This window comes from Equus przewalskii, chromosome 13 (genome assembly GCF_037783145.1).
Source record: "Equus przewalskii isolate Varuska chromosome 13, EquPr2, whole genome shotgun sequence".
NCBI lineage: Eukaryota > Metazoa > Chordata > Mammalia > Perissodactyla > Equidae > Equus > Equus przewalskii.
The window spans coordinates 85,276,588-85,303,331 of record NC_091843.1 but is presented as its reverse complement, the minus strand read 5'-3'; the positions used below and the strand labels follow the sequence as shown (position 1 = coordinate 85,303,331).

At 40.7% G+C, this 26,744-nt stretch overlaps 1 protein-coding gene across 2 annotated transcripts in view; it reads left to right on the top strand.

Moving 5' to 3' along the window:
- Nucleotides 1-15,827, top strand: part of JMY (junction mediating and regulatory protein, p53 cofactor) — a 104,281-nt gene extending 88,454 nt beyond the window's left edge. For both annotated transcript variants that reach the window (XM_070571544.1, XM_070571545.1), the window contains 4 exons: nucleotides 2,900-2,995; nucleotides 4,203-4,803; nucleotides 5,884-6,194; nucleotides 10,229-15,827. In XM_070571544.1, the coding sequence (XP_070427645.1) occupies nucleotides 2,900-2,995; nucleotides 4,203-4,803; nucleotides 5,884-6,191 (1,005 nt within the window). In that variant the 3' untranslated portion in view covers nucleotides 6,192-6,194; nucleotides 10,229-15,827. The remainder of the gene's footprint in view (nucleotides 1-2,899; nucleotides 2,996-4,202; nucleotides 4,804-5,883; nucleotides 6,195-10,228) is intronic.
- Nucleotides 15,828-26,744: the final 10,917 nt, after the last annotated feature.

The window sequence follows — 26,744 nt, the reverse complement described above, 5'->3', positions numbered from 1 at the left end:
ACCACTACTTCTACTCTTTGTCCTCCTGACAAGAATTCCACGTTAGTCCTCCACACTCTTCTCAGCATAATTTCCTGTAGGGTCTGGTTGCATAATTTCTCAAGAAACCTATTACATATGGGTTAAGCTTGATGTTCAGCAGATAGTGTCTGCTGTTAATGAAACTTCCTTCTTGCTGCAAATCTAAGTTAAGATGTGCCTTACTACTTTAGATTGTTTTTCCTCCCCATTCCCCAACCCCAGACCTCTTTCGTTTTGTATTCCTAATCTGGATTAACAGTTCCACCATCCACCCAGGGTTGGCTATGTTAGAGAACGTGAATTCTCATTCTTACCACCTCCACCAGGGTCCGTTTCTTCCTTGGTGCTTGCCAGCACCACGCCTCATGTCTGTCTACCAGGCCTGCTCCTCCTCACCGCCACTTCGACTGCATCCCTGCCTTTTCCTAGGGCTCAATGTGGTGCCTGGTTTGCACATATTTAATAAATGTGTGTTGAAAGAATGGAATTTTTTAAGCAGCCTTTTTCCTGCCATGTCAGTGTCTTAGATGGTATCTTAACATGTTATATGACTTTTTTTACTCTGTGATCTTAAAAAGTTTTCTTGCTTTTTACATAGTACTTTCTAATTTTGTCCTGTTATCTAAGCAAGGTGATTCTTTCCTGAATAATTGAGTATCTTGATGTCTGTGTATAAATTTTGATGACTTACCAGATTTTAAAAAAATCCTAAACACTTTTCTTCATTGCTACTTTAAAAATCCTTCTATTGTGAGCAGTTTTAGTTAGTGTCTTACAAAAATGTTTCTCAACCATTCTTAGACATTAAAAAGAAACCCTTACTGCCCTTATTGTGTTTACAAAAAGACAGACATGATGATTATAAAAGATTAAAACAACACAGGAAAAAGTTACAAAGAAAAAATCAATGCCAAAATAAATTTTACTTTTAACAGGATAACTTGAGTGAATTTGAAAGAACTACTGAAATTTAGATAAATTTCTTGAGCACAACAAGATTCAGAAAAACATTGAGTGTTGTGATCATAGTTTTAAAAATTATTTCAACTTTAGACTCGTGCTATGAAAATGAAGAAATTATTGCCCTTATGCTTTCTCCCAACTCCATTTCCCTCCAACTCCCAATGTTATGAACCTTCACAATGTCAAAATAATTATATAAGTTTCATATTCTTTATTTCACATAGTCAGAATTCAGTTATTTCATATGGTCCTAATTCCTAGAGTTAAGTTTAGTTGTATATTAAAGTGGATTCATTGTTTAGTGCCAGTCCTCTTATCACAACTTGTCTGTTCCTGAGTTTATTTTGATTCATCTTGGAGTTATTAGATTTCATTAAGGTACTATTTCAGGAAAGTTTCATGGTTGCCATATTTTCTGAGTTCTGACATGTTTTGGGAATGCTTGTCTGTTTCCTTTATTTGTAAAGGATAGTTGGCTGGGTCATGTTGTCATATTTCCTCTCCATCAGAATTCTGGAGACATTGCTGCAATGTCGTGTAGCATTTGATGTTGCAGTGGAGAGGCTTGGAGTCACCCCTGCCTCCTCTCGCCTCCCTGGGAGACTTGATGTTTCTGTCTGAATACCCATAAAGAGTCTTTCTTTATTGTAAAGTCTAGTAACTTTACCAGCTGATCATTGTGCATCAGGGTTTCCTGAAACTTGATGTGCACTTGCAGTCTGAGGATCCAGGTTGTCCTTTAGATTTTGATGTAATCATCCAAGGCAAATATAGCAGTAACTCACATTGGAAATTATGTTGCCCAGGGAACAGCTGGTGACAGAGAGAGGTAATAGAATCTAAGAGAACAGTGGAGCATTGAATTTGAAAAGGACAGCAGACAATAGAAGAGAGCAGGTTAATAACACACTGGAGACCTGTCATCTCCATGTGAAATTATCTGGTCTTGTGGGAGGTATCTCCAGTTTTTTAAAACAAAGCAGGAAAATGAAGCCATACCCCAATTACCTATTTAGCAAGTCTTTTCATTTATTTATTGTTTGTTCTGCCAAATGAGGTTTAATTAGACAGCTTTTAGATGATTCAACAACATGGGAATTTTTTTTTTTTATTTTTAAAGATTGGCACCTGAGCTACCAACTGTTGCCAATCTTTTTTTTTTTTTCTTTTTCTTCTTCCCAAAGCTCCCCAGTACATAGTTGTATATTCTAGTTGTGAGTGCCTCTGGTTGTGCTATGTGGGACGCCGCCTCAGCGTGGCTTGATGAGTGGTGCCATGTCTGTGCCCAGAATCTGAACCAGCGAAACCCTGGGCCGCTGAAGCGGAGCACGCAAACTTAACCACACAGCCACGAGGCCGGCCCCGGGAAAAATTTTAAATTTCTGTGCAGATAACTGCCAACTATAAGGTGTGATGTTAAACCAAATGATTTCATGTATAATGCTGGAAGTACTTTCTTTTTCTTGAATTCCTGGTTATATTGGTTGAAATAATGTATAATATCTAAATTACTGACCAAGCGGTTGCTGATTTTATTTTTAAGGTCAACTATTTGAGTTAGCAGAATACAGCACCTACAGGTATTTCCTACTAAAATTGTTTAAGCCAGAACCCCAAAAATGAAACATTTTTTTAGTTCAGGGGAGATTTTATTTTACTTTATAAGCATCTTTAATTGGAAGTAAATGAAGAAAAGTGAAATAGCATTATTTTTGTCCACGTATCATTGTGAATTTTAAAATGATTTCTTTTAAAAACTGCTAGTATTTTGTGCTGTAAACTATTTTATTTAATGCATCAATCCTTCTTCGGAGTCATCCAGTTTACATATTGGAAGGACTCTTGTTTTATTTTTCCTATTAATGTTAAAAATAAATGGGACACATCATAATGGAATTACTATTTTTTTTACCAGAAGAGAGAAAGATTACATGATGAAGAAGAAAGAAAAAGTGCCTGGGTTAGCCAAGAAAGACAGAGAACACTGGATAGACTTCGAACTTTCAAACAGGTAATAAAAGTGTGGTCAATTTATTGATTTTCACTGCTTTTTAAACAGAGCTACATCCACACTGCTCTTGTAAGATTTCTTTGAGAAAAACTTGCCTTTCCGTTTGTTATTTAGAAAATAATTATAATCATGGCAATCCTTTTAAATTTTTTTATTAATGTTTTGATTGCATGGCTCCTTTTCCTCTGGTTGTTTCCAGAATTAATATTCTTGTGACCCTTGGCCTACCACTTCAGTGGTATAAGAGGAATGGTCAGGGCCTCTGGGAAGCCTGGATTCCTCTTGAGTTTTATAAAATTAGTTCATAACTGACTATCCCTTTCAAGCATCAACTTGTTATTAATTCCACATACATCAGCATGGTAATAATCTAGGGAGATGACCAGTGGCAAAATTAGAAGGTGGATCAATGTACATGAGAAATGCTTCAGCTGTCCTCTTGCCAGGCTAACCCATGACACTGGACACTGATAACACAGCAGCTAAACATTTCCTTGAGTCTGTGCTTAAGTTGAATGGTTCTAGTTGTTCAATTGCACAAGGAGCCTTACTTCCACTGTCTGTGCTGAGCGGTCACCTAATAGAGGAAGGAAGCCTTTGATCAAGTCCTCTTAGTATTATAGTGGGGGGGGGGCCTTAACACGAGGATCAGCCTTGTCTCAAGTAAATGTTGTCTACTGAGCGTGTTGATGCTAGGTTTTACTGTAGTAAAAGATACAGAACAAGAGTTCTGTGTATCAGTACTCCAGAACGTTGAATTCCCTTTTCTTCTAACATAAAATGCATATATTGTTTTCAGAACTTTTTTAAATGTCAAGCAGCCTTTTTAAAAAGAACATTGTTTGACATCATTTAGTTTTTGTATTTTACATTGCTATTATTATCTTCCCATCTAAATTAGTAATTTTATTCATTAAAGATCTTTTTTAAATCATGTAATTTTAAACAGTGATTTCTTAAGTGGATAAGAGGGGACAGAGTGGATACAGGGTATAATTATAAGCAAATAATAGAGTTTGGTGATAAATTGGAAAGGTATTATGCTTTGGTATTCTGGTTTTCTCTATAACTTTATTAAAGAATTTTCCCTGAAAATCACAAAAGCTCCAAAACAACATCTTGCATTTGAGGGAGAAAATAAATAACCATTTGTTCATAAGCTGTTTTAATATAATTTAACCAGTTATAGTAACTTCTGATTTTTTAGAGGTACCCTGGCCAAGTTATACTTAAATCAACCAGATTGCGCCTGGCTCATGCGAGAAGCAGCAGCACAGCCAGTCCTGGGCCCTGCGAGGACCAGTGCGACTCTCTGCCAGGAGCGCTGCCGGTAGAAGAGAAGAGGGAAGAGGCGGAGGAACGAGGCGCCAAGCTTGGGCCATCGCAGACAACAGAGCCCCAAAGCCTCCCACAGCTTGAAGATACTTCGTTAGCACAACTTGAAGCCACTTCATTACCTCTCAGTGGTCTTACCTCTGAACTGCCTCCTACTGGATCTCTTCCACTTTTGAATAACATTGATCTTGAACCAGGTTCTGCTACCGTAGATCCACTCCCACCACCTCTCCCTCCAACACCGCCTCCCCCACCGCCACCTCCTCCCCCTCCCCCACCGCCACCACCTCTGCCAGTTGCTAAGGACAACACCCTAGAGACACTGGAGAAAGGTCTGCCTAGAATGGAGGGAAATGAGAAGAGGATCCCGAAGTCTGCAAGTGCCCCCTCAGCACACCTCTTTGACAGCAGCCAGCTGGTCAGTGCCAGGAAGAAGCTCAAAAAGACTGCGGAAGGTTTGCAGAGGAGGAGAGGTAAGTTACAGAGATATTTTCCTGTTCGTCTGTTGAATAAACTGAGGCATAATCAGAGGACTTTTTATTTCATAGGACCTTACAAAGCTTAAAACATTATTTTATTTTTGGACATTATATGATAGCAAACATGTTTTCAAGGTTGCAGCGGGGCAGAATTCTTACCAACCCACGTCAAGAAATGTGTATCATCTTGAGCTCTTAGACATGTTTTTAAAAACATTTAAGTGATACTGGATCTGTTTGGTAATACATAGTAGGTGGCTCCTTTTGTAATGGAAAGAAAACCTGATTTTAAACTTGGGAAATACAAGAAAGGTATTCACATCAGAAAGGTAAGCCATCTGGTCAGGCCTGTCACACTAGGATGACATCAGTAGGACCGTGGAAAATCTGGTCACATTTTCGAGGACCTTGATATTCCCTTTGTATAAAGAAGCAAAAAAGAAGGAGTAATATGTATAGTTTATTAATGTCAGATATGCCTTCATACAGCTATTTTTGAAAAGGATAGAATAATCCTGTCCCTTAAGGAACTTTAGCTTCCATAGGGAAAACATTCTGTAAAACAATTTGCATGTTACCTTTTAATCCAAGACACCATCCTGTAAAGTATTTCCTACTATAACCTGAGTAGAGTTTCATATGTGAAACAAGAAGATGAAAAATATGGCACAATCACTACAATGAACCACAATCTAACTTTTTAAAATTAAGAGTGTAACCCAATGTCTATCTGAATTTAGGTTGGCTGGCGCGTTTTGGGAATCCTCTGGGAGTCTCACGCATGGTTTTACTGAAGACTCCCTCCTAGCCCGCCGAGTGCTCACCTCTCTCACATGCAAATGAGAGAAATGCTAATAATAGCTGACATGGAATTTGAGTCTTGGGATTTTTTTTTTTTAAACAAGCATAGTGAAGCTCTCCTGTCCTCTGTCAACCTTCTGTTTACACTTCATGGTCCATTTTGTAGATGGTGTTTTCAGTGTCCTGGGCTATTACTGTCCTAAAGTCTACAGGTCTACACTTTGACTCGAAGTGCCATCCTAACTGTAATTGTTCTCTCTCGTTTTTCTAAAGTGAGCTCCCCCATGGATGAGGTGCTAGCTTCCTTGAAGCGTGGTAGTTTTCATCTGAAAAAGGTTGAACAGCGAACTCTGCCTCCTTTTCCTGATGAAGATGACAGTAATAATATCTTGGCACAAATAAGGAAAGGGGTGAAATTGAAGAAGGTACAGAAGGAAGTTTTAAGAGAATCCTTCACGCTCCTGCCCGACACAGACCCTCTAACACGGAGCATCCATGAAGCTCTCAGAAGAATCAAAGAAGCATCCCCTGAGTCAGAGGATGAAGAGGAGGCTGTGCCTTGCACGGACTGGGAAAACTAACAAGTATGGCTTCCTTTTTTTGATAGCATTCAGCGATACAGTTTTATAGTGGATGATGAAGTCTGTTCTATTTTGAGTCTGAGGCTTATTATTTATTATACAGCTCAGTTATAGCATGGATCATAAATTTGTAAACTTCAGGTTTTACTTGTGTAGTTTCAAGGAGCTTAACAGAAAAGCACTTTCCAAAGATACTGCTATGTAAATGCTGTGTTTTTTATATCCTGCTCATTAAAAATTTCTGCAGTACAACTATATCCCAAGTACAGAGGACAGTCTTACTTTAGTAAAGGGACGGTCTTATTCTACTTTTTAAAAAAGGAAAGGCTTTTTCTATTTTGGTTACAAACTGTTAAAATGCATATTGAATTTTGATGTCTCATTAGCTGCCCGCAAAGGAAGTTTTTAAGATCAGTCTAAAAAAATTGTTGTATTGTTTGATTATTTAGCTTTCTAAGCCTTTAAAACTAAGGTTTATCATTTTAAGGCTTATCATAGTTACTGCATGGTCTAGATAAAATTGCAGCTGACATAATAAATATATAAAAATTGTGTACATATCTTACTGAGTACCCCTGTGGCTATTGGTTACACATTTGGCATTTTCCTAAGGTAACAGAGAGTTGTACTCCACTACATTTTAATAAGCTAATGGTAGAGTAATGTGGCACAAATTATGCTAAATATATAGAATCAGTAAAGATAACACATTCTATAGATTAAATAGGATACAGGATTGGTAATGATCATAACTGAAATGTTACAATTTGTGCAAAATATATTCTATTAGTTATTATGTTTTTTTGATGGAATATGTTTCTGGGGGCTTCCAAACATTCACCAAAAATGGGAAGACTCTAGTCCTGGAGGAAGTAGGTAAAGGCATAATAAACTTATTCACTAGCACAGTAATTCTTAAACATGCCTATCGTAAGAATTACTGGGGGAGCTGATTAAAAATGAAGATTCCTGGCCGTCGCTCCCGAGGAGCTGACTGAATAGACGTGATGCATGCACGGGCGCACGTCTGGATTTGGGAGACTTAATACAAAAAAATGCAAGTTACGTCGTTAATTTTTTATATTGATTATATGTCGAAAGATGCTATTTTGGATATATCAAATAAAATATTTCTAAAAGCAGTTTTACCTTTTCCTTCTGGGCTTGGTCCATCAGGAAAGTGTTCCTGTACTACACTCCCAACCCCACCCCGCCATCAGTGTCTGCACCCGTCAGTGGCTTAACAAAAAGAGTGAAAAATCGCATTCCTCTTGATCCGTGGTTGTGTGTTACCTTTAATGTGCTTCAGCCAACAGTCGACAGCACCAGTGTCCTGCCATGGGTCTTGGGCTTTTGCTATCCTTTTTTCCTGTTACTTAGAGAGACACTAATTATCAGTTACTTTGTATGACCTAGTGTTTTTGGATTCTAAAATAATTTTAAACCATTTGTGCTTGTACATAGTACACTATGCTTTGTAGAGGAATGTAAAGATATTAGTATGTCTACTCAGTGTGTGAATGCGTCTAGAGACTCAGGTGTGTCTGATTGGGAATCTTTTCCACACTGAGTCGTCTCCCACTTTACAGTGCTTGCTGCCTATTTTCTTGTGTCCTTTTGCTTGTGGCTTCTCAGTGAGCTGCTGAGCTGCTAAGCCTATGCCTAAAACTACCATCTTAGTACTGATTGGTTAATCCCACAGCTGGGCCTTCACTTCATTGGGTGTTTAGTCCTTTTGTTATCCCTGCTTGCAATGGCCCAGCCAGGGTACATGACCCATCCCTGCTTGTCTTCTCCCATCCCACCAGATCCTGCCCAACACATGATATTGCAACAGCATTTTGTATATTCAAGTGGCTGGATGTTATTTATAGCTTTTGGCCGCTCGTTTAGCCATCTATCAGATGTTAAGAATATGGTCTATGATGAATACCACTTTGAAAATTGCCTAAAACTTTTCTTTTTTGGGGTGATCGTTTATGGCTGGTGTATGTAGTATAATGTGGAGAGAAATGGTGAAATACTCCCAGAAAATTTATGAGCTTGGAATGTTGCAAAGTCGCTTTTAAAAGACTGAATGTACCCTACACCGGAAGCAGACCACAGACTGTACTTAGACGCCGCTTAACGACGGGGCTACGCTCTGAGAAATGTGTTGTTAGGGGATTTTGTTGTTGTGTGAACATCATAGAGTGCACTTACACAAACCTAGATGCTGCAGCCTACTACACACCTGGGCTCTAGGGTACTAGTCTTACGGACCCACTGTCATATGTGGGGTCTGTCGTTGACCAAAAGGCGTTATGAAGCACACGGCTGTAGTTGTGTTCCCCACCCACTGAGCAGGCAGTGAGAAGGAGCTGTGTGTTGCTGCTTTATGTGTGGTCTTGGGAAATCATTTTTAAAGGCCCTGAGCTTTTAGATACTTCTCTATGATTGGCTGAAAAGGCTATATTTGTACTGCCTATTATTAATCGGTTTCTTTCTTAGAGATTTTAAATCATTAATGTAATCCCATACTTTTGTTTTTTGAAGAACTAATTTCTCAAAACGTCATGAAATTAGAAGTGAAGGTTCTTGTTCTGCCTAATCTTCCTCTAAAAACTCTTCTCAGAGATAGTCATAGGTAATAATATCCTTGAAGGGGATTTCTAAACATAAGGAAATACAAGTAATTATATATCTTTTTCTTGAGTTTCTAATTTATTTCCTCTGGGGTCCTTCTTAAACTTGGAAGTAACTATAATGACGCCATACACTAGAGATACATTGTGAGTCACAGGTGTAATTGTAAAAGTTCCAAAAGTCACACTAAAAACGGTTAAAAGGAACAGGTGAAATTGATTTTAGTAATACTTTATTTTACGTGATATATCCAAAATAGAGTCTTTCAACATATCAGTATAAAAAATTCACAATGTAGTTTATGTATTTTTTTGGTACTGAATCTTTAAAATCCAGTGGGTGTTTTACACTTACTAGTAGCACATCTCAATTTGTACGCTAAGTATTCAGTGGTTAAAGTGAAATGTCCTACTAAAACAATAAAATTGTATTTAATGGACAGATTTTTATATTGCTTCATTTAATTTAAATCAAATGAAAAATTCAGTTTCTCAGCCACACTAGCCACGCTTCAAGTGCTCAGTAGCCACATGTATTAGGTAATGCAGAACTGTAATGAAATAAGTCGGTACTTTATTCATGTGTGTGTCAGCTTTTGTCTGGCAGATTGGTTTTTATATATATGCTCCTGTGCCCTGAGTAAGCTCTTAGATCTCAAACACAGCTATTTTCAATTTTAAAAAGTCCTGGTAAAGTGTTCATTTAAAGACTAGTACTAATCCTGACCTCTAAATGTCACTGTAACAAACACTGACTCTAGTGAATTTTAGAGATACTCTTTAATAGTACTTAGCATACTGGGAGTTTATGAGGCAAATATTTTAGTTTGTATTTTCCTTTTTAGTATATAGTTTTGACATACATGTTAGAGCAGAAAGGAATGAAAGTCAAAGCGAATCTAATATACAACTTTTTAAACAGTGTTCAAAATCCATATTCAGATTATTTTGTTTTCATTTTTATTGCTTTAAGAGTAGAAGCAGGGGCTGGCCCCGTGGCCAAGTGGTTAAGTTCGCGCCCTCTGCTGCAGGCGGCCAGTGTTTCGTTGGTTCGAATCCTGGGTGCGGACATGGCACCACTCATCAAAGCACGCTGAGGCAGCGTCCCACATGCCACAACTAGAAGGACCCACAGCGAAGAATATACAACTATGTACCGGGGGGCTTTGGGGAGAAAAAGGGAAAAAATAAAATCTTTAAAAAAAAAAAAACTTTAAAGAAAAAAAAGAGTAGAAGCATATCCTTTTTTAAAAAACATGTCTGCTGTACACCATCTGTATAATGGCCACTTAGAAGAAAAAAAACCATCAGTGTTGACCTGGATCTTGCAGAGGGGGTGAGGAAGCATACCTACACACTATCTTTAATAGGTCACCTTTTTCTAATACACTGTATTGTTTTGTTTGTAAACAGGTGACCCAACAGAAAGAAAAAGATACCTACAGTTGAAGATTGGTTTTTATTCTTTCGGAAAACAAAATTTTAAGCACTTTGTTCCTCAGTTGGATTTCATTAGATCCCAAGTGTATGGGATCAGTGGTGTGAAAAAAGGAAGCACAATTGGCAAGTGATCGCTTTTCCAGTCATTCCAATAGACCGTGAGTTTTAGATGTGCAATGTTCCTGACAGCAGTGAAGAAAAGGCCTTCCGGAGATTCCTGGCTTTTGAAGCACCTTCCCCTCCTGTCCACGCATTTACATCCTTGTAGTGGCCAGTAGAGCTCGGGGTTGCTGTGAGTTGGAAGAACACTGGGTTGACAGATCTACTGTGAGCTGTATCGGGACTGCTTTGAAACCCATCTTTCAGTGCACTGAATAAGTCATCTGCTTAAATACAGAGCTGCTTCCATATCAGCTTCTATAAAGTAGTGCGACACTCCAAAAAAGAAGTTTATCATGATAGCTATAGGACAGGAATTGAAAGAAAATCAGATGGAAAGGCTCTGAAAATTTCCACATTACTCATCTCCAAAGGAATTTTCATAAAGATGTTTGACAACATCTGAAAAGATACCTAACCATGGAGATACACCTATTAATGTGTTTACCACAACACAATACATTTAACATGGCGTATTTTTAGAAGACCACACACTCTTAACACTTTGTAAGGTTTCGAAGTACAAATTTCCATGCTTAGCTCTTCATAATTGTGAATTTATAATAGTTTGAATTTTATGTGCAGCTTTGTTTATGAGAAGCAATACTTTGTAATTTGATAATATTTCAAATTATCTTTAGTCTTTTTGTTTGAACTATTGCTTGATTACTGTAACTTGACATGACTTTCCTATTGAGAATCAAAATCGGGATTCAGTAATAGGGATGCAGATCTTAAGTCTTTTTAACATGCACCATTTTAAGTTTTATTTTTATGCTCCACAGTGAAAAAAGTGTGCCGTGTGCAGTTGTGTGGCACTTAACGACAGGTATGCGTTCTGAGAAATGTGTCATTAGGCAATTTCCTCATTGTGTGAACATCATAGAGTGTGCAGCCTACTCCCACCTAGGCTGTGTGGCGCTAAACTTAGGGGACCACTGTCCTGTGCGCGGCCTGTCGTCGACCGAAGCCTTGTTATGCGGCGCACGGCTGCATGCAGAATGCAGACAGGCAGAAAAGCCTGCTTGCCTGGCGTTTCACTATCTCCACATGCTGTGAGTGGGATTTTGGGAGAGAGCCTTTGTTATTGTCACTAAGTTTTTCAACGTGTGTGTAGCTCTAGGTGCTGATTTTGCTGTAATGGAGTCCTGAAGGATGCCTTTATATGAATGGAGACATCATGATGAATTCTCAGCAGGACTGTTGTAGGCTTGAATGAAGGTAGATATGTGGAACTCAGTTTACAGTGTGCTGTCGAGTGTAATTCTGCTTGAGACAGATGTTGGCCTTTATGAGAAAGGAGTTAAGGACTGAAGCACCAAAAAGAACTTTCTTTCTTATGAGGCGGTTCTCTGGCCTGGACCCAGAAGCAGTCCCAGAGTAAAAGCCCTCCAAAGTATATGAATCGGTGTTCCTGGAGAAAAAAAGAAATGGTCGCACCTTTATCACTTTAAAATGTTATTTCCTTTAAAATAATTATAGGGAAAGTTTTTTGGCAATAGGTTATATAAAACAAAATCTTTCTGCTTAAATGTTGGTAATATGTTTATAGATGAGACTAGGAGCTTTTGCACACCATTTTCACGATACCTTGGTTGTATTCTAGCATTATTCCCACATCTTGTCTGGGAAGATTAGAAATCTTCACCCCATGATGGGGGTGGGGGGGGTAGATTTTTTTTCCCTGTACACCTTCAGTAAAGCATTGAAGTATGCCTTTTAACCCAAAGAATGATTGGTTTGATTGTTAATACGTCTGAAAAAAGTTTTTTTAGCAAAAATCATGTATTAGTTTTATGCCTTTGGATGCTTGTTCATTACATAAGTTGTTTTTGGTTTTTGTTTTCACTTACTGACATTTAGAAAAATACTGGAGGATCTAGTGTTAAATTAACAACAAAGGCATGGGGACTTTCCTGTGTTGAGGGAATTACCCATTTAATCTTACAGCTGGGATTCCATGTTAAAGACAGGCTCACTTATACAAGGGTCCTGTGGTCTGTCTTCCTGAGAGCCCTAGAGACCCTTGTAGGGCGCACTCACGGCTCTCAGCACGTCCCTTTGTAGCGCTCCGTGGCGGTTATCCCACACTTGAGAGTGAGTAGGTGAAAGGAAAGCCTCGTTGGCAGCCACTGTGCTCATTCTCTGGCAAATAACATTCTCCAGCACACCCGTTCTCTTCCTCAAGATTCAGGTTCCTGCTTCCACAAAATTACACTTTATTTAGCTGCAGGTCATCAGCTGCGCAGTTCTCACAAATAATATTAAAATTTCAAATAACTATGGTCCACTTGTCCGTCAAGATGAGATTACCAATTGAATCCTCTTGTTAATTTTAAAGCAGTTTCAGAACCAAAAATTATATGTAAACATGGCTAAATTTTTTTTTTCTTGTCCCTAAGAAAATGAGCATCTTTGGTCTTAGTATTTGGCCTTAGTATTAAATTTGTATATATTTACTTATCATGGTACTTCCAGATGATCATGTTTCCAGTTCCAGTCTTGCCTGTACTATTTATATGGTTTAAAATATTTGACAGTTCTATTTCTGTTATTGTATCATTTCTGTGTTAAGATCCACAAACAGCTGCTTGCTGATGTTGAGTCAATTCAGAGGTGAATTGACCAGTCTAGTCTCAACAGCAATATATTGAAAATCGGGAAACAAGTAGATGATGACTTGGGGATGTTTTGAGGTTAATGTTACTGCTCACTTGAATGTCAATTTTCAGTATTTCCCCTACTAATGCGACCAACGTTATGTATATATAACCAGTGTGGCCTGTTTAGAAAAGGTGTGGTTAGTGACGTACACTCCCCATGGCACTGGAGGGTGCAGTGAGGAAAGGCCTGGCTCGAGGATTTCCACAGATGAGCACTCACCTTGCTTACTCGGTGGATATTTTATCAGCTTATGGAGTTCGTGAGCAGCATAAAAACAATCATTCCTTAATTCTTCATTGTGGAACTGGCACATTTCTATAAAATGCATTTCTAAACAGGCTCCAAGGCACAGCTGTAACAGTCGATCAGCTGTAGTATTTCCACAGTGGGAATGTGGGGATTTTCTTATGACATGAAACCGTAGAAAATTCTCAGCACTGTCATGTACTCTATATAATGAGGGGAAAATCCTTGTTTCTACAAAGCTGCAGGGTGTAGCAATACACGGTAACATATGGCCTGACCACTTGATGTCATAAAATGTGTTCACCTGTAAAGCATACTTTGGCCATAGCAGATACTAAAGAATTAAAACTCTTACTATATCAGTGGAGCAAAAATTAATGGGCAGCATCCTCTCTGTTTGGAATGGGACCAGTATAAAATTTAATTTTATACATTGCCTTAGACTCCAGTTTTTAACTACATTCATTGAGTATGTGTATGAATTTAAGTCACTGCTTTTAGCCTAGGTGCAGTTTTTTTCTTTCACTAAATACAAGGGGTTTTTTTGCCTTATAATTTAATTGTTATGCACTCAACATCAGATACCAACCTGTAAAGTACTAATGGGTCCTTAAAGGCCTTATCAGGGAGTTGAAATTTCATATATATTACCGGGTTATTTGTAAAGAATCTTTTTGAACAGCTGTAAAACATTTAAAAACCATGGCAGATGCATTGTTAACATGCAGCCATTTGATAGTGAAAGCAGAAAACTTAACAAGTTTTATCTAATTCCTGCACTGAATTTAAATGATAATATAAAGTTAAACGTGCATTTTAAACAGACTTTATTCCCATTTATTGCTTAGCATGGAAGAGCTGTGCTTAGTGCTAGAGGATTGACGGACAAGATTTATCTCAGATGGCAGAGAGGTAAGCCAGTTGAAGCACCTTACTTTTGGAGCACGTTGCGTTTCTTCCGGCTCCTGAGCCTTCAGTAGCTATCCCTGAACTCTCCCGCAGAGCGCTCTGTAGTTAAAGCACATGAGGAAGAGCCTCTGCTCAGTTAAGCTTTGTAAAATGAAGCAATGGTATTTTTTATCCTGTAAATATAGTCTAATTTAAAAGTTTTTCCTACAAAATGAGTTTATATTGCTGCCTAAACTATCATATATGTAAACAGAGGTTTTTTAAAGGTGAGAGGGAGTCTGGATTGCGTGTGTGTGTGTGTGTGTGTGTGTGTGTGTGTGTGTGAAATGTTTGCCCATTATTTCGAAGACGTGTTCATTCTAAAATTTTCTGTTCTGCCCATGGTAAATGTACAGCTTGGTATTTTGAGGAATTTAGTTGATTGAATTCCAAATTTATAAATGTTTCTCCCCTTCTGCAAACATGTTAATTATGCCGCTGTAAGGTGCATGTACAGAAAATACCTCTGAGGTTGACATATTAAATATTTTATTAATGTTATTTCACACTGAATCTCAAAGCAGCTATTTGTTTTGAGGGTTAGGGGGAAGTTTGTTTCTTTTCAAGTCAGGTATAACTAAGTGTGGCGCAATTTGGGGAGTTAAGGACGGAAAGGAAAGACCCTGGAAAGGGATCTTGAGGTGTATACAAAAGGTATGGGTGTTGGTTTAGAGTTCAATTTTAACAAGGGAAGTTTTGGTTTTTGTTTTTTTTTTTAACTTGCATGTTCTATGGTTAACTATCAAAGAGTGTAACAAGTTATTCTAGCTTTTCCAAGTACTAATTATGTTGGTTTTAAGAAGTCTCCATAATCACAAGATGGCTTTTTCCCTTCATTTGTGAACCAAGAGGGGTAGACAATACAGCCCATAGGTGGCTTCTGACTTCTTCGACTTGGACAGAATCCCCACTGTCTCATTGAATTTCTCATTGTACTGTATGTCTTGCCAAGTGTGAGACCGTAATATATATTTTATGAAAAATCGAAGGCTACAGATCATTTTGCATGAATAATAAAGCCCATTAGGGCTAATGAAACTGACATGTTTTTTAGCCTTTCTGGTTAAATGAAACTTTTAATGGCAAACTGACTCACCATTTACCAGCTTTGTGCAATGTTATAATGGTAGAAGCAGACACTAACTGGCACACTGCTTGGCTGGTGAGGATGGCTTTACCACCGAGACGTCAGTTGGACAGTGTGCACAGTGTATTGTAAATGCCAACTCTTGCAAATTTACAATACTTAATATGCTCAGTTAACATTCTAAAGTATTAAAAGTGCAAAGAAAAAACTAGGCAGGCATTTATAGCAATACTCTGAAATCTCCAATTGTTTTGACGGTTGCCTTTTGCCCTTTAGTGCAACTTTTCTGCATTGTAATTTGTCTTGCTTTGTATTTCATGTTTTACACTCATGACTTCAGAGTTAAGTACTTGTTCACCAAGTGTTGCAATCACCTTTCTCTTCTTGTACATGCAATGTAACAACATACAGTTTTGGTGCTTAACGATATTCCTTTTTTTCTTTAATAAAAGATATTTATTGAGTTAACTTAATTTCGTTTGTTTACACTAGCATTGGTGGTAATACTGTCACTTCATTTCAGACAGAAGGAGCATGGCAAGTTGTGCATTTGTTATAACATGTTGAGCAGGATTCAGAAACTATCCACCCCTTTGCTTCTGTCTCTTCCCGACCACTGTTTGTACTGAGACATTTTAATGGCAACTTTACTTGTGCTAGTAACAGCCTTATTTGTGTCTGCGTAACTGCCCACATAGTTTGGAAATGATGACCTCCAAAATTGGAAGGTCTTTAAATGCCTGTCATTTAGCAGTCAGTTTGTGATCATCTGAATTGGGGGAGATGATTGGCTTTCCACCAAAACACAGGACTAGCTTAACAAGAGCCCGGCAGATGCCCTCACCTGATGCTGACTCGATGCCACCCCTGCACACAGAGACACGCGTGCTCTAAGGGACTTGCGTCCCAGATGCTGCCCAGTCCTGAGTAAGGGCTCCAGTTTGCATCTCTACCCCGCTTAGTACATCATAGTTCATCAGAAGAATCTAGTACCTAGTTCAGCCTCGTGAAAATCACGGTGCAGCTGGCTTGCAGTGGGCTTAGTGGATGACCTCTTTATTGGGTTAGCCATCTTCACTAACACAGGTGAACACCTCTCCTGGAAATCTACACCTACCTAGAATTCCTTAGTCCTTTGCGACTCTGTCGTTCATCCTGACCTTGCTGAGGTCTATAAGCTGGTTGAAAACCTCATGAAACCTTTGCTACAGGAAGCTGTTTGGGAAAGGTTTAAAATTCTTTGGTGCAAAAATACCAACATTCCATCACATTCTGACAGGTACTAATTGATAACGAAGTTTAACCATATCTCCCAAGCACTCTGTTCCTCTGCCAAGTTAGTACATGGATACCGGTATCTTTCCAGAGACCCCACAGCTTTGTTACTCACCGGAAACTTTGTTCTTCACTGTTGACGTTTTCTCCAGACCTCTCCACTAATAAACTTGCCCGTTCACAAGATCCTCTTGCTCACCAGTTGTGTGCTCTCATCTTTGAACTTGGCTATTTGCAGACTGCTTAACCTCTAACAGACTGATGACCCATTAATTCTCCTGTGGAGTTCATATGGGTCCATCCTCTAATCACAGGCGCCTCCTCCTGCTTTCTCTCACTCCTGCCGCCTCCTCTGTGCTTGGCTGTTGCTGTGAATGACTCCATATACTCAAGCCATTATGCATCTTCCTGATTTCAAGTTCCTCCCTGTCAATAATTTTGATGGCCAAGCCATTCAGTAGAGTTTTGGACTTCCTGCCTCCACGCTGGTTAAGGAAAGCATGCACCAGCGCTACAAGGCTTTCTGTGGGCAGCCTTTGGTCTTCTTTCCAAGCCTGGACCCCCAGTATCTCCATTTTACATGCTCATCTCATGCCTTTCCACCTGCACGTGTGTCTTTCTAAAATGCCTCTCTTCCTTATCTCAACATCATCTGAATTCCCTCTGTTGAATGTTGAGTTGGAAAGCCTGTGGGCAATGTGTGGTCTGACCCTCTCTGTGCATCAACATTCTTAATCAGAACATTGAAAGTAGAGGAATAAGAAAGTTACAATGTGAAAGGGAGAATTACAGAATTGGATTTTAATCTTCACAGTTCTACAAACATTACCAATCACTTAAAGCATGAGAAAAGGGGTTAGACAGGAAATTATCCAAGGTGACGACTCCTACATGGCCGAGAGCTTTGCTTTAAAACCCCTCCGTTTTATCCCACAGCATCTTCAGCTTTACCCTATAAGGGCCGACTAGCGCTCAGCTTCCAGTTGAGACTGTCTTGAGCTCTTCATTCCAGGTTAAAACTAGACTTGAGTCTCCTGTGTTGAGATGTGCTAGAGAAACTGCTGGTCAATAAAAGTGTTCAGGGGCTGGACCTGTGGCGCAGCGGTTAAGTTCGCACATTCTGCTTCGGCGGCCCAGGGTTCGCCGGTTTGGATCCCGGGTGTGGACATGGCACTGCTTGGCAAGACATGCTGTGGTAGGCATCCCACATAAAATAGAGGAAGATGGGCACAGATGATAGCTCAGGGCCAGTCTTCCTCAGCAAAAACAGGAGGATTGGCAGCAGATGTTAGCTCAGGGCTAATCTTGCTCAAAAAAAAAGTTCAGGAAGGATAAAAATGAAAGTATCGAAGGCATCAAGATGTGACTTCAAATAAAGTCAGTTACAGAAAAAAGGCTATTAAGTTCAAATCTCTTCAGAGGCAACTTATCCTAAGATATGAATGAGTTATAGCAAATTCCGGTGCAGTGCTTTGGGCTCAACATAGGCTAATATGCAGTGTAGACTAGGAACCCTGTTCCCCACGACACACTTGCTGCGAGGAGAGCCATAGGGACATGTATTTCTAGATATGCCTGGACAGGTAACTTGTCCCCTTCAGTGATGTCTCACAGCTGCAGGTGCTGGGCCTCCTCGCCTCAGCAGTGTGCTTTTCACATGCCTCTAGAGCTGGAACGCCCAGCGACGGCAGCCAGTGTGGGTTCTTTCAGCCTTCAGTAAGTGTCCTGCTATATCTCCCTGGTCACCTGGAGCCCTTTTTCCTTGAAGTAATATTAAATAAGGCTTTTATCAAATCATTGCAACTCCTGAGTATGAAAGCTTTTTTTGAGAAAAGCCATAAGCAATTAAACCTACTGGCCAATTTCTATCAGAATAATTTACTACCAAGAACAATTAAAAAGTTATTTACCCCCGAGGGCATTGAACTCCATCAACATGTTTTGTGTGATCAAGGATGATGAGAGACTGGCAAACTGCAAGAAACCGGATGTTGTATGTGACCATTTTTCAATGGAAAGAAAATGAAGTCTACCAGGAGTCAATCATACAGTTACTCCTAAAACTTGGTATGAAAGATTTAAAGTAAGAAACCGTACTCTGAATTCCTTCATTTTACAGATATTCTACAGTGTGTAAATATCTATATTTAAGCTAGAAGAATAAATTAACACCATTAAGTGACTTGGGAGAAGAGTACAAAGAGGGGAAGAAAGTTGCCGTCTGTAGCCATCATGGGCATATCGTGATATAATCTTATTCAGAATTACATTATGCAAAAGCCACACTACGGTTCTGTGGTGGAAACAGTCCAGTTGGCAACAACATCCCATAAATGTTTTGGGCCAAAATGATCTTTTTCATGCTTAAAGAAAGAGTCTTAAACCTCTGGGATTTTCTTTGATTAAATGTTCCAGTGTTCCCGTAGTTCAAATCTCCTTTTAAAAATTATTTGGGGGCCAGCCCCAGTGGCCTAGCAGTTAAGTTCAGTGCACTCTGCTTCAGAAGCCCTGGTTTGATTCCCAGGTGGGGACCTACACCGCTCTGTTAGCAGCCACGCTTTGCTGGTGACCCACATACTGAAAATAGAGGAAGATTGGCACAGATGTTAGTTCAGGGCAAATCTTCCTCGGAAAAAAACAAAAACAAACCCTTGGTTTTCTCTACAGGCCACTTTGTGACCCACCTCTTTTAAGAAATAGATGAGGGCCGACCCCATGGTTAAGTTCGCATGCTCCGCTTCAGTGGCCCAGGTCTCACTGGTTTGGATCTGGGGCATAGACATGGCACCACTCATCAGGCCATGCTGAGGCAGCATCCCACATCACACAACCAGAAGGACCTACAGCTGGAATATACAACTATGTACTGGGGGCTTTGGGGAGAAGAATTAAAAAAGAAAGATTTGGAATGGTCATTAGCTCAGGTGCCAATCTTTTTTAAAAAAAAATATGATAGCCTATCTGGGCAAGTATATGAGTCAATTTCACAATTTTTGAAAGAGAATCTTAACTCTATTGCCTGTTCTGTCAGCACTTCCAACAACCATCAGAAATTGCAACATAAATAGACTGTGACCCAGCACTTGCTGAAACGTCTTCTGATGTCAATGATGAATCTCTCTCATGTTATCTAAGATTGGGTAGAAGGCAGCAGCCAGACGTATTATCTCACCAACTCCAGCAATACTGTCACTGCATTATTTATAAGCATGATGGTTTATACTTTGGCTTTGGTGGATGGTTGAGATGAAGAAATATCCATTTCTAAATATTTCTAGACTTTCTTCATAACTCTCTTCTCTCTCTTCCTAGTTAGTCTCACTCTTTCCCAAGGTTCTAAATGACATCTGTCATTGTGATTCCCAATTTGATTTTTCTCTGGTCTGTGTCTCTTCTTAGAGCACTAGATCTGTACGTATTCAGCTCCTAGTGATCTCCTCATTTGGATACCTCATACGTATCTCAAATATAACATGTCCAAAATGGGTCGCTTGACACCCCCCCCCCCCGAGCAAAACCTGAACTCAACCCTCCCTAGTTTTACCCAGCTTTTGCGATTTATCCAGTTCTGTAATTCAGAACCTGGAAGTTACCTTTGCTGCCCTTTTCACCTTCACCGTCCTCATCCAGTTCTCCAACAAGTCCTGCCAAACCCACTCGAATTCACATCTGGCACGTCCACTGCTTTCTCTGTCCCTTACCACCCTCTGGTCTGGAGCCTCTTCGGCTCTCGCCTAGACTGCCGCACTTGCTTCCTAGCTGATCTTCCCACTGCCGCTCTTGTTGCCTACAGCTTGTTCTCCACCCACAGTTAAAGTGGTGAGATATCTCCCCTCCATAAAACCCTCCAGTTGCTTTCCATTGTGCTTAGAATAAGATCTCAAATCTCCATCCCCCGGACTACAGGGCTGGATGTGATTTGGTCTTTCCTATCAGTTCCATGGCCTGCTGAGCTCTAGCCACAGGTGTAATCTTTTTCTGACCTTAGGACCTGTGCACAAACTGGCCTCTTCCTGGAGCTGTTATCCTCCCTCCCATTTTTTGGAAATGACCAACTTCTTTGTGTCCCCACAAAATCTGTATGTTGCGATCCTAATCCTCAGAATGTGTCCTTATTTTGAGATAGGGTCTTTACACAGATAGTGAAGTTAAGGTAAGGTCATAAGGGTGGGCCCTGATCTAATATGACTGGTATCTTTAAAGGGGGGGGGGGGATTTGAATATAGGCATACATAGAGGGAAGATGATGTGAAGAGACGGAAGTAGAGAATGGCCGTCTACAAGTCAAGGAGAGAGGCCTGGACAGGGCCTTCCCTCCCTGCCAGCACCGTGATTTTGGACTCCGGCATCCAAAACTATGCGACAATAAATTTCTCTCTTTGAGCTGCCCTGTCTGTGGTCCTTTGTTACGGCAGTCCCAGGAAACTCCTACGTCATCCTTAAGGTTTCCACCAAGATGTGTCCTCATGGAGGACTTCCCACTCTTCCTTGAGTTGGTCCCCGTTATCCTCTATCAGCCCCTTGTGTGGCAAAGTCATGCTAACCAGGTAATCCATCAAACTTCCCTACCTTTGCTAGCACCCTTGCAGTTAGAAGAGCCATATAACTAGTTCTATCCAATGAATTAGAAGCAGTAATGTGTGTCACTTTCAGCCTGGAGCAGTCAACAGTCCAGGAAAAATTGCTCCAGTCTCTCTCTTCTCTAGTGGCAAAGGGAGAAGTCTTCTGCACTACCGGAGTGTGGAGCCTCCTCTGAGATCATGAAGAAGACAAGGATGCCCGCTATCACCACTCCTTTCACCATTGTGTCAGAGGTACTAACATTGCAGTTAGGCAAGAAAAAGAATAGGTAAAGGATTGCAAAGAAAGAGAAAGTAACATTTTTGGGCAGATACTATGGTTATGTGTGTAGAAAATCCAAAAATATCTATAGATAAATACTAGAATTCAAAGGGTTAGTAAGAATGGCTTGATAAAATTCAATATTGGAATGTCAACAGAATTCCTATATACAGGCATACCTTGTTTTATTGTGTTTTGCAGATACTGCATTTTTTACAAGACCCTCCACCAGCAAAAAGATTATGATTCACTGAAGGTTCAGATGATGGCTGGCATTTTTTAGCAATGAAGTGTTTTTTAATTGAGGTATGTACGTTGTTTCCTTAGACATGATGCTGTTGCACATTTAATAGACTACAGTGTAGTGTAAACACAACTTTCATATGCACTAAGAAACCAAAAACCTCACGGGATTCGCTTTATTGCAATATTTGCTTCATTGTGGTCTGGAACCGAGCTCACAGTATCTCAAGGTATGACTGTACTAGTATCAAACAGTTAAAAAAATCAAATTTATAAAAGTTGTCATCATTTAAAAACACTGACAAATCAATGAAAAGACAGACAATGCAGTAGAAAAATGAACATGAGACTTGAATCGGCAATTCATAAAAGAAATTCAAATGGCCAGTGTGCATACAAAAATAGTCAAACCTCATTAGTAACAAGAAGAATGTAACTAAAACCAAAATGAGATAGCATAATCCTCAAGAATGGCTAAAATTTAAAAGATGGAAAATTTTGAGTGTTGTCAAGGATTTAGAAAACAACTTTCATATACTCCTGGTGGGTAGTATGAATAGTACAACTATTTTGGAAAACTGCTAGGCATTATCTACAAAAGTTGGACGTATGCGTACCCTGTGACCCAGCTGAAATATGTATATACTTGAATCAAGAGGCATGCAAAAATGCTTATAGCAGCATTCTTCATAATAGCCAACAACCAAAATAACCCAAATGTCCATCCACTGATGAAGGGACAAACTGTGGTATGTTCCTAAAATGTGCTATAGTCATACAGTGTAGTACTCTAGAACAAGAAAAATGAGTACAGCTACACACAACAATTGGGATGAATCTCAGTGACATAAAGTTGAGCAAAAGAAGCCAAAAAGTATATCTAATATATGATTCCAGTCGTATAAAGGTAAACAGGCAAAGCAAAACTAGAGTCATATGTCACTTAACAATGGCAATACATTCTGAGAAATGTGTTAGGCGATTTTGTCATGTGTGAACATCATAGAGTGTACTTAGACAAACCTAGATGGTGTAGCCTAATACACACATAGGCCATGTGGTGCCAATCTCATGGGACCTCTGTCGTATATGAGGTCCATCGTGGACTGAAACATTATTCATTATAACATTATATAGTGTTTAGGATATTATTTAGGTAATAAATCTGGAAAAAAATAAAAGCAAAGAGATGATTGCCGTAAAAATCATGATCGTGGCCGCGTTTGAGAGAGAGGAGAGCTTTACGACTAGAAGGACCGTGTGCAGAGCTGCGGGGCTGGCCAGGTTTCCTGACCGGGTGGTATGGTAGGTGGGGCCTCACTTTACAGTAATTCAGTAAGCTGTACATTGATATTTTTGTATTTTTCTGAGTAAGTATTACATTTCACAATAAAGTTTTTAAAAAGCCTTAAGGTAGAGTTGTTTCATTAGAATTCTAGAAAGTGTTTCTAGAAATCAGTTGCCAAAAACCTTTTGCTCTGCAAAATAACTTGCATGTTTGCTCTACAAAACAGTGAGAACCATATAATCTAACATGTTTCACTTGTTTTCATTAGCTGGCCGGAAATCAGAGTCAAATTTAGTGCTGTCCTGGAAGAACCGGCTCAGCTGAGACTTCTGCACTTCACAGTCTCTGCTCCTTTTAATTGGCTGTGTGCGTGTGTGCGTGTGTGTGTGTGTGTGTATGTGTGTACTCTCCTCTAGGTCTTTTAAGATTGTAAGTTTTCTTTGGGGAAGTAGATGGGAAAATCTTTAAAAATTTCATCAAATAAAAAGAAGAAGATGTTGCAACATAGCATGGCATAGTGATTAAGACCGGGGACTCTGGAGACACCTACTAACTGTGTGGATTTGGACAAATTATTTCTCTGCTTCAGTTTGTTCACCTGTAAAGTGGGGACAATGGTGACGGTCTGCTTCGTACGGCTGGGTTTCAGATTAAATGAGCGCATGGAAGAGGCCTGGCTATCAGTCTCCTTAAGGTAGCAAAATTCTTCACAAAGAACCACAAAGATCTGAGTCATTTAGAAGAACATCTGAGACTAGAATAGAGGCTCCTGGACAATCTGAAAAGGCAGCAATAATCGCACACATTTCCTTCTTTAATAGGACATAATTTCATTCACATCTCACAAAATGAATATTATGCAATAGGCAACATTTTAAATTGACAAAACTTTACCTGCATGTTTACTCTTTGTAGAAAGAATTGGGTGCAGCTGAAAAGTGCAGAATTTCTCTTTTCTGGCTGACTTTCTGTGGAAATGAATCCTAAAGAATCAAAATATAATCCAAAAATGTAAAGAATGCCAACGAACTTTCCATTAAATATAGTGGCTGGAAATGTTATCACTACTCCCTCCTAAAGCCCTAATGTGGCCGTGAAGGAAGAAAGGGCAGAAGAGGAGAAAACTATGGACGGGAAATGTTCTGCGTTTGGAAGATGCCTGGGAGGCCGGTGACTTCCCCGAGTGGAGGGAGCTGAGCTGAGAGTCTGCAGTGAGCTGCTGAGAAGCTGGCCAAGTCCTGAGGGGCCTGGCGCTCGCTAGGAGGCACCGTGTTCTTTGGAAGGTGGTAACAAGGTAGAAGGGTGAAAAGGAGGAGGAGAGTGGAGGTCCTCAAACAGGACGAACAGACCCCTCAACTCCCAGGCCCGCCTGCCCCCGGCCAGACACTAGAGGTTCATTCTCTGCATAAAATGAGCCAGAGAAGATCTGGACTCCAGTAGCAGGTACAAGACGGGGACAGAGGTAACGCTGAACACGGGAGCGTTAGGGCACAATCCTCAGCTGGGCCCCTAACCCTCAGAGCAGCCTGCAAGTTCTCTCTCTGGAGAAGCCAAACGGCCCCAGAGAAAAGGCCAGCACGTGTTGATGTTTGCGGGTGGGAGGGGTGGAGACTGACCCAATGACAAAGCTGGCCTCCCACCCACTCAGCCTGACCCATTAACCCCAAAGGCCAGTCAGCCAGCCCCACCCTCCCTGCCCAGGGCTCTCAGGTCTCCCTGCAGAATGTGAAGGCTGCTTAGAATCACAGGGACATTTTCAGAAAGTCCACACAACGGGCAAGGCCAAAGCAAACTAAAGAAAGCAGCTCTTAGAAAACGAGAGACTAGGAGAGCAAAAATTAAAATTACTTTCATCAGAAAAATAAGGCAAAATACTGCATCTGTGAAACAAGAATGTGTTGCAATAAAAAGGAATTTCCATGAGCAAGGAACAATACCTAGAGAGGAAAACTCTGGGAGCTGACACCACAAATTCAATACAAGGTTTAAAAGACAGAGGCAGGGAACTCTCAGAGCTCGTCAACAGCTAAGGAGGTGAACAAGAGACCAGATCATCAGAGGATTAATTCAGTTAACCCAATATTTGATTGATGCCCGGAAGAAGAGAGAAGAAAGGGGAGAAAATCATTAAAGAAACACCACAGAAACTTACTCTTTTCTCTGCCACAGTCTGTGTTGAGTTTTCTGTCAGGTGCCATCGAAGGATTCTCAGACGGTCCCCAGAGGAGAGTTCCAGGATGACGAGGCCTCAGAAATGCTCCCTGGAATGGGCAACATGAGGTCACCGGCTCCCTTGGGGAGGGCACTTTTGGTGGAGGCGTGGGGCAGACCCAGAGTGAAGAGGTCTGGAGGGCGAATGGAAAGTTAGGAAGTGGAGAGAATTCGTGAATGCACGGTTCTTTCAGAAGTTTTTCAGTGAAAAAGAGAGACATCAACAGATAGCTCTAAGGATTAAGGGCAGACATTTTTTTAAAGGTGAGAGACACTAGAGCATGTTTGTGTGCCGATAAAAAACATAGTAAGTAAAAAGTAAAAGTGACTTGAAATAGCAATTGTATTCCTGTCTCTCAGGTAAACAAAAGACTATGTTTATAATTAATAAGAAGAAAATGAATTATCCAGTTCAGTCGCCCCAAAGACCTTTGACCTCAATGATGGGAATGATTTAAATTCAAAGGATTAGAGGTGGCAGGAAGGATATGATTTTTTCTGGTACCCAGCTGAGTTCTCCATCACTACACAGTACACCTGAAAATAGCCATAGATCAATTCTGGTCATCGGTGAATCTTGGAGAAAAAGTTTCAGTTCTTCCCCCACAGTGTTTTCAGTGATTTTTTGTGTCACTAGTACTCTGATTTGGTGAGTCCACATTTAAGGTCAGTACTTGTATTATCCGCTTGCTCAACAAGTTATCTAATCGTTTAACAGGATTTACTACACAGCGACCGCGTGCCCTTGTGGATACACAGGTGTCTGCAGTGCGAGCGGGCGGACGTAGGCTGCGAAGAAGACCGAGGCTCCGCCCTGAGTGCTCGGTGGGGGAAGCGTTAGACGCCGGCGTGGGACCCACCCTCGGTGCCCGCCGTGTCCGACAACTAAAGGCGTTTGCTGCAGCCACGACACAGCATGACCATCAGGACAAGACAAAGCGGCACAGAACACAAGACCACTGGAAGGGTGGGGCCTCACCGCTGTCGACGCCTCCGGGAAGCGCTGTCGTTGGTCACCTCGGAGCCCCTCCTGGAAGGAGACAGCTCGGGGGCTGCTGCTTCGGCTGACGGCGATTCTCTCCAACACCCTAAGCCTTCTTCCCGAAGTCTCCGTCCTAGTCATTCTGGCAAACTCTGCAGCTGATATTCTGGGGCAACTGCGTGAAAAGCAAAACATGGCGCCAGCACAGCAGACCCTCCAAAGGGCCGAGACCACTGCTCAGTCACACAACTGCCATCTTTGTCTCCCCAAACCAGTGCCAGCATCGCGGGCGCCTTCCTGACACCAGGGGGAAAGAACGTCCTGACTCCAGAGGGGCCACCTCCGCCCGGGGCCACCCCGCCCCTGCCCAGGCTCCGAAGGGCCAGAGTCGAGTGGAGGAGGTTGGGGACGCTGCTGAGACGTGGGCCTGCCAAAGCGTAGTTTGAAAGTTAGAGCCGTGTTGGACGGAGTGTGAGCAGAGCGTCCAGAAAGGCCTAATTTACTCCCTGGCAGCAGCTGCTTTGTTGGAGGAGTCTGATTCCAC